At 38.5% G+C, this 7,745-nt stretch overlaps 1 gene segment (V, D, J or C); it reads left to right on the forward strand.

Annotated features, from left to right (window-relative positions):
- Window positions 1-1,244: 1,244 nt before the first annotated feature.
- On the forward strand, window positions 1,245-1,741 carry LOC110334264. The segment is given in 2 exon segments: window positions 1,245-1,299; window positions 1,401-1,741. Coding segments are annotated over 2 exon segments (384 nt in total).
- Window positions 1,742-7,745: the final 6,004 nt, after the last annotated feature.

Below are 7,745 nucleotides of genomic sequence, written 5' to 3' on the forward strand. Positions count from 1 at the left end.
TTCACTCGGATTGACAGGAATTTCCTCTCCCTTAGTTTTAACTCTGAGCCTTCTACTCTAGCAGAGCACTTTCAGGCTCCAAGACAGTAGAACTTGTGAGAGCCTGAAAAGTTACCCTGTGTATGCACTCCCACTCCCAACCAAGGCCTCTGATTTCAGAAGTGCTTCTAGGGCAGCTTCCCATCCTTGCACTTTGAGATCTGCGGCAAGAAACAAAACAACTGGCCACAAGCGTTCTGATTGGCTACTTTCCATTGTACTAGAGCGTGAATTACCTAGTAGAAGCCAAAAAGTGACTTGAATAGACGTTGTCCTACATTTAATCATAAGCTCTTAAAATATTTATTTTATGTTGATGTCTGTGTTTGTGTGTGACCAAGTGTATGCATGTGTAGCATATTGTGAAAGAGCCTGCATTTTATTCTCTGTAACTGGAGTTACAGATTGCTGTGAGCTACCACGCAGGGGCTGCGAGTCTAACTTGGTTCCTCTGCAAGAATAGGAGGAGATCTTAACCACTGAGCCATTTCTCTGCCTCCATAAGACTTTTACCTTTTTTGTCAGTACCGGTGTTGAATTCAGTGTTTTGTATATATTAGGCATGTGCTCTACCACTGAGATACATCCCTGTCCTTTTATGTTTTCTTTTGAGACAGTATCTTATTAGGGTCCCTAGAATGACCTTGAATTTACTATGTGGCCCAAGCTTGGGAAACATCTGTATCAGCCTTCTTGGAACTAGGATTACCCACATACTCACCAAGCTCAGAAAAAGGTTTTTTAACAAGTTGATTTATGTACACGTGCTCTCTCTCTCTCTCTCTGTCCCCCCCTCTCTCTCACACACACACCTATTCCTTTAGGAGGGGGTCAGATGCAGCCATCAATATTGGTCTTTTATATAGCTTCTTTTAATATATTAGATTCAAGTCTTAACAGATACCTGTACTGAGCTTGCCCCAGTTTATCTCCACTTGCTCACTTCTCTGAGTAGTGTCTGCTCTCAGTCACCTCAAGAGGGTGCCAAATATACACAGATGATCAGAGAGGCGTGGCTGGTCCCAGACATTCACCTCTCCCATTGGACAGTTGATTCAAAGAGTGTGCTTTAACTTATGTCTCTCTGTCTCACACAGTCAGCAAGAGCAGCTTTGACTCACAAGTTTAGGGATTAGTGTCAAGGAGGGTTATTGGGTTGTCTTGTCTTGTCTTTTTTTTGCTGCACCTTGCCTTAGGCAGTTCTCAGAGCACAAAGCATGCTGTGGGCTCTGGCCCTACTTCTAGCTTTCTTGCCTGCTGGTAAGTATATGGCATAGGTACTCCTGACATTTTATTTGGCCGTGGGAAGCCACGCTGATGAGTTGCTAACCTACTATTCTCTGTTGCTGCTACCACTGCAGGCAGACAAACATCCTCCAACTTGGAAGGAAGAATAATGTCAATCACCAGTTCAGAGGGGTCCTCTGCTATAATGACTTGTGATATCCACAGAACAAGCAATTACATCCACTGGTACCGATTCCAGAAAGGGAAGGCCCCAGAGCGCCTTCTCTACTATAACTTCATCAGTTCCACAGCTGTGATGGATTCCGGATTCAGTTCGAAGAAATATCTTGTTTATGAAGGCCCGGACAAGAGGTATAAGTTTGTGCTTCGGAATGTCGAGGAGTCCGATTCTGCTCTGTATTACTGTGCCACCTGGACTGGCACAATGACTCAGCCCTGCCCTCATCTGTACTGAAAGATTAGCTTGCAGCCGTTCCTAGTGCAGACCAACTCCCACCTCACGTCTTCCCTCAGACCTCCTCCACTCTGAAAAGGAAATTCTGGATCCCAGACCTTATCTTTGTGACAAGCCAATATCCCTCTGGCTGGCTGTACCCTGGGCCCTAACATTACCACCGGGCATTTCTACAGACCAAACTTCCATCTCTAAACCTTGACTAAGAACCCTGGCTGAAAATATAATACTTCCAACTCTCCTAGGGGCTGCAGTCGGCAGCTTAGGATACAGAAGGTTGCTTAGGATTGATGTTTGTCCCAAGATATTTACTTAAGAGAACAGTTTGGGGAAACTGGTTACAGTGATTCGTGTGTGTAAACGTGGTACAGAGAAAATGGCATGGCCGGTAACTTTTCATTACTTAGAGTATGAGAAATGGTAGAGAAAAACTTCAGGCTCCCTGAAGCCTCGATATTGATGTACACTCATTGTCTTTTGACCAAACTGATTGTTGCTTCAAGATAATACCCATAATTTTATTTGTTTCTATGATAAATAAGGAAAATATTGCATGTAAATATGCCAACTATTGTCTCTACTTAAAGAATACAAATTTATCACACTAAATGTCAAAGATTAATTAAAATATTATTAAATATAAATGTAAAAGATATTTATTATTGTTCTAATTGTCTCAATTTTCTAGAAGTTTTGTAGTTAACAATTTGAGTTCTTCTGCCACTTGGTAACTGGTATTTGAGCCCAGTTTGAACTGAAAATTTCATTGCTCTGATTGCAAAGTGATGAACAAAAGTGAATGAATAAACTAAGTCCCAAATCCTCCTGCAAACACATTATGGTGAAATAGATGTTTGTATATCTTATGATTGATTTTATTACCTGCTTGCTACTTTAGGCTGAGCTCTTGCAAGTGAGATGAGATCATACACATGAACTTGAATATAGTACTTATGTAGCAATTATCTGTAGAAAATTTTATTATACACTAAGACTCTAAGAACTGTAGTTTGTAGGTTTTTTTTTTCCCCTCAAAGGTAAGGAAGAGCCGGACATGGTGGTGCACGTCTTTAATCCCAGCACTTGGGAGGCAGAGGCAGGCAAATTTCTGAGTTCGAGGCCAGCCTGGTCTACAGAGTGAGTTCCAGGACAGCCAGGGCTACACAGAGAAACCCTGCCTAGAAAAAACAAACAAACAAACAAAAAACAAAACAAAACAAAAAAGACAAAAAATTAAAAAAAATAAAAAGGTAAGGAAGACACATCAAGAGCAGTGGTTTTTTACCAACAGCCAAGCATCAAGGCGGGTCACTAAGATATGTGTGAGAGTGCCATCTTTGGTGCTGTTCCTTCACTCTCGTTCCTCTGGATGCACAGAAACCTTTAAGGCAGATGTAAGTCAGGCTCAGAGTTTAACTAGGCCACACTATTGCCTAAGATGTAGGGTAGATGGCTACCCTGTGCAAATGTTGCACATGGCCATGCAAGGAAAATCTGGCATGGGCTAAGTGGGTATCAGACTTTGAAACATACATTCCTCCTCTTATGTACATAAAATCATATTATTGCCTGTGTATGTGTGTGAACACACATGCACTTGTGTGTGATCACTCTTGACACATAGCTTTGTTGAAATTGCAAGGAAAGTTAATGTTATGTAGCTATGTTAAATTCTTAAATACTCAAATGAAATATGTGTGTGTGTGTGGGAGGAATGACACTCTAAACTTTCAAATCTTATTTGTGTATCTTTTATTTTTAAATGCAGTTTCGTATTAATTATTTTTGCCCCCTCCTCTGTTTGAGAAGAAACAGTACGTTGAAACAGTTTCTACCGCTACAGTTTTTGCTGAGGTCTAGTATGCAGGTGCCTTTAGAAGAGAATGGACTCGGCCAACCTCAGAACCTTGACCATGAGACAACACCACCCTAAGCATCTACCAGGACTGAACATTCCACAGTATCTTTTCCCGGTCAAGATGCTATCAATAACACTTGAGCCGAAAACTAACATCATACCGCAAATCTACATTAGGTATAAGGTATATCCGCAATAGCTGTGAGCTGTTGCTCTTCAACAGGAGACATAGGAGAGAGGAAGGAGGTATATGATGTGAACACTCTGAATTATGAGTTGCTGTGTGTCCTGCTAGTCCCTTTCCATGACCAGAGGCTAAAGGGTAGGCATTTTAATTTAGTTTTCAAGGTCAGACCACATCTGAGAAACAGGACACAGTCACTTCATGCTCCCTTCTATACACCATATAACTTGGTATTAAAGAAACAGGTCTGAGATTCATTGTTCCCTCTGGGATTATCTTTTTGCTTGATTTCATCACTCATGAAATCAACATATAGAAAATATTTAGGAACTTTTAAACAACCAAACAAGAAATTGTGGTTTTAATTTTGACATTGTTATTTGTTATTCCAATATGATCCATAAAAAGAATTATGCATGACTCAGAATAAATATGAAGAACTCAGTAGAAGGAACGAATTCTACTTGATTCCACAGAAGTGTTTAAACATCTCTAACATAGCTCAACATAGCAAAAAGTAGGGCAAGAATATGAGACTAGTAGGAAAGAGCTGGACCATAAACATCAGTGCTATACACTAAGTGATTTAATTATTGTGCAACCTCTTCTCAATGAAAGAGGCAGTGTCAAGACTGAAGGATATTATTGGTGAGAGGGAAATTTTACATGCTGGTTGTTAGTCGGGAGTCTCATTTTGTCCCCATCTCAGTTAAGACTTCAGGACAATTATGCTAGCATGTACCTTTTCCTAAACACATGGCTAAAACAGTGGTTCTCAGCTGGAAGTCATCTCTTTTAGGAGACACTGGCAATGTTTCAGACATTTTAAGTTGTCACAGAAGGGCAAAGCCATACTGTCGCTCACTGGGTAATGGCCACGACTCAGGTAAGTTCAAAGCATAGCTCTCTTCTCATATCTCAGGACTAGAACCCACAACCAAGAGGTTAGCAATCCTAGCTAACTCTGGACCATACATATGTCCCAAAGACTTAGTAATCACTGAAATCAATAAAATAATAATGTTGATGAAGGACCCATGCCTAAACTTTCTAAGACCAGACAAGGTAACAATTTTTGTAATATCTGTCTTAATAAATGTTTGGTGTCATAGGGAACTAGGCAAACTGACCAGTTAGCACTCTTGGGATGGGCTGTTCTGGGTGTATCTATTTTCTCCCTAAACGCTATAGCATATAACTCCTGTTCCTTTATCCTAACTTGATGCCTTATCCTGCATCTACCCTGGCTCCCCCTGCTTCTCCTTTGACATAGAGTTCATGCAAATGTTCATTTGCTTTTCAATCAGTGAGTTTGTTCCTCTATTCCTAAGACTGGTTGAAGGATACTTTTAAGTGATGTTTGGTGGTTTTGTCATTTGTATACTTCTCATAAGTCTATTCTTTTATTTGCAGTAGAAATGAATACAAGTGAACTGAGTGAACATATTACATTGCAGAAAGGAAGCTTGTATTTTCTCTGCAGGTTATCTACTATCCAAGGTCATTAACAGGCAAAGAACAACAACAACAACAACAACAACAACAACAACAACAAATTTGAGGCATTTAAAACTCTTTCTCCCTTCTTTGGTCCTTAATAAAAATTTCACAGAAAAACAAGATGTGATGACATGCTGGTCCTAGAAACCTACTGTGATTAGAGTTATAGTAATGAGCACACACACACTCAGCATGTCTGCAACCACTTCCTTCCTGACAAAGAGCAGCCTAGTCCAGCAATGAGCCCTGCTCAACCTCAGCCCCCACCTGCAGCACTTCTAACAAGGGAAACCAGAAGGGGAGGCTGATGGCTATCGACTGTGCCCCACAGAATCCAGGAACTGTGGCCCCAACTTTCTGGGTCAGAATAATTTCCTGTTGACTTCGTTTAGACATTAAATGATTAAGTATTGTCTGACTATCTCAGTGAAAAAGCAAGATCCAGTGTTAAAGTTCCCATGGGTTTCTAGTAATGCTGGCTCTTGGTAGAGGTGCTGAGAAGGAACATGGGCAACGCACACATTTTCAGCTTCCATCAGCTCTCACAGTATACAGTGCATTTCCTATCTTCTTAGAATCTAACTTGATCAACTGATCAATATAGTTAGGCAACCCTCAGAAACATACCTACTTTTGATCTATTGTACCACCAAAGAAATTAATGTCTGGACAATCCAAGCAAATAAGCAAAGACAAAAATCCCTGTTTTCTGAACTAGACCATAAGGCCACATGTAGAAATGTTAAGAACTGTAATTCTGGAAGTGAATGCTAGCATATTTGCAGCATGTTACAGTAGAAGAAGAATCTTTAACTGGGAGCTGGAGTAGGAAAATCTTTCAGGATGCTGTCATCAAGAGATAACTGGGACCATTTCATCCATTGGTGAAGCCACACCCTTGCATGCTTCTCAGAGACAAGAGAGAACTTGTGAGAGGTTAGCTAATCCTATGTGTAGGTTCTCGACTGGTGTTCTCAATCCTTTGCATATATCAGTTCCTTAAAGCTACACCACCTACATATTTATTCTTCTTTTCTTGTCAAATGTATCAGACTCAGAAAATAAGTGACACCCTAATCAGTCTGGGCATTTATCCAGGCAAGGGTCTATGAGAGATCAGGGTAGATTCAGCTAATGTGACTCTTTTTTGCCTATTATTATAAACTGTTTCTTTTCTGGGGGCATAAAATAATCAAATAATTGCTTCTGTTCCACAGAGGAGACATACCAAAGTGTAAGATATATTGATGTTGTTTTTATTTTATTGATACTTTTAATTACTGATATTTTATTTAATTTATTGCTATTATCACTGCATGCCGAAGCAATGCTCAGGATTTGAACAATTATGTGGTTTTATGGAATAAATAATATGCCAACAAATCCTAAATTAAATTTTTTCATATGGAGCAACTCAGAATCCTTGTTTTTTTTTTTTTTAAACAATAGTGTTTGTAGTAGTCCTCAGGAAGTAACATGACTTTGTTTTCTGTACCTACTTTTCATCTTAATTAATCTTCAAATTTACATCAACATGTTTATTCTTGCTCTTCCTTGTGTCAAGGGTGCATAGTTTGCTGGTTTATTTGAGGCATGTTTGGGGGAGTAGCAAGGAATTTGCAAGGTAGGCAAACAGCCAGAATGTTTCATAGACATGTAACATATGATTAGACCTAGGACATAATGTAGATATACAATTCATCCATTCTCACCTATCTCTACTTATAGAGTAATTATTTCTAAAGAAATAGGTGTTTTAACATATATATATATATATATATATATATATATATAATTTTACTTGTTCTTAAATAAGGTATTGTAGTTTTGAAAAATTGATCACTAATGTTATCTTCTGTTGTTTAATAAGAGTTAATGACCTCATTGTAGACTTACAATGCATAGGGCAAACATATCTGAGCATTTAATGCAATATATGATACAGCATTATAAATCTAAAATTTCCAAAAATATATAGAGAGGAAAGGTACACACGTAGAAATCAAACCAGAGAAAGCTAGTTTTCTGCAAGACTGTGATCTATAGGACGGTATTTAACTGCCATTGGTTATTAAAAATTATGTTCATATAAATATAAAGATGGGAGCTAGTCCACACAATGGGAAAATCAAAATGAAATTTAAAGTCAATTATGTGTATCATACTTAAAGTTATGTGCATATATACACAAATATGAATGATACCAAGCAGCCTTATTACTATTAATGAATATAAAATGAGTACAAAATATTTAAACTATTTTAATGATATCATTTGTCAAACAGAGATGCTCATAAGACCTACCCTGAAAGTCTAGATATCTAAAAAAGTATACTTAAATATACAAGATATTAAACGAATCGTAAAGCTCTCATTACATATTAAAGTTAATACTGATTTTAAAATACTACTGTCCTGACATTTGCTCATGGAAAGTTCCATTCTTCAGAGAAAAATCCAAT

Source organism: Mus pahari, chromosome 16 (assembly GCF_900095145.1).
Source record: "Mus pahari chromosome 16, PAHARI_EIJ_v1.1, whole genome shotgun sequence".
NCBI classification, from domain to species: domain Eukaryota; kingdom Metazoa; phylum Chordata; class Mammalia; order Rodentia; family Muridae; genus Mus; species Mus pahari.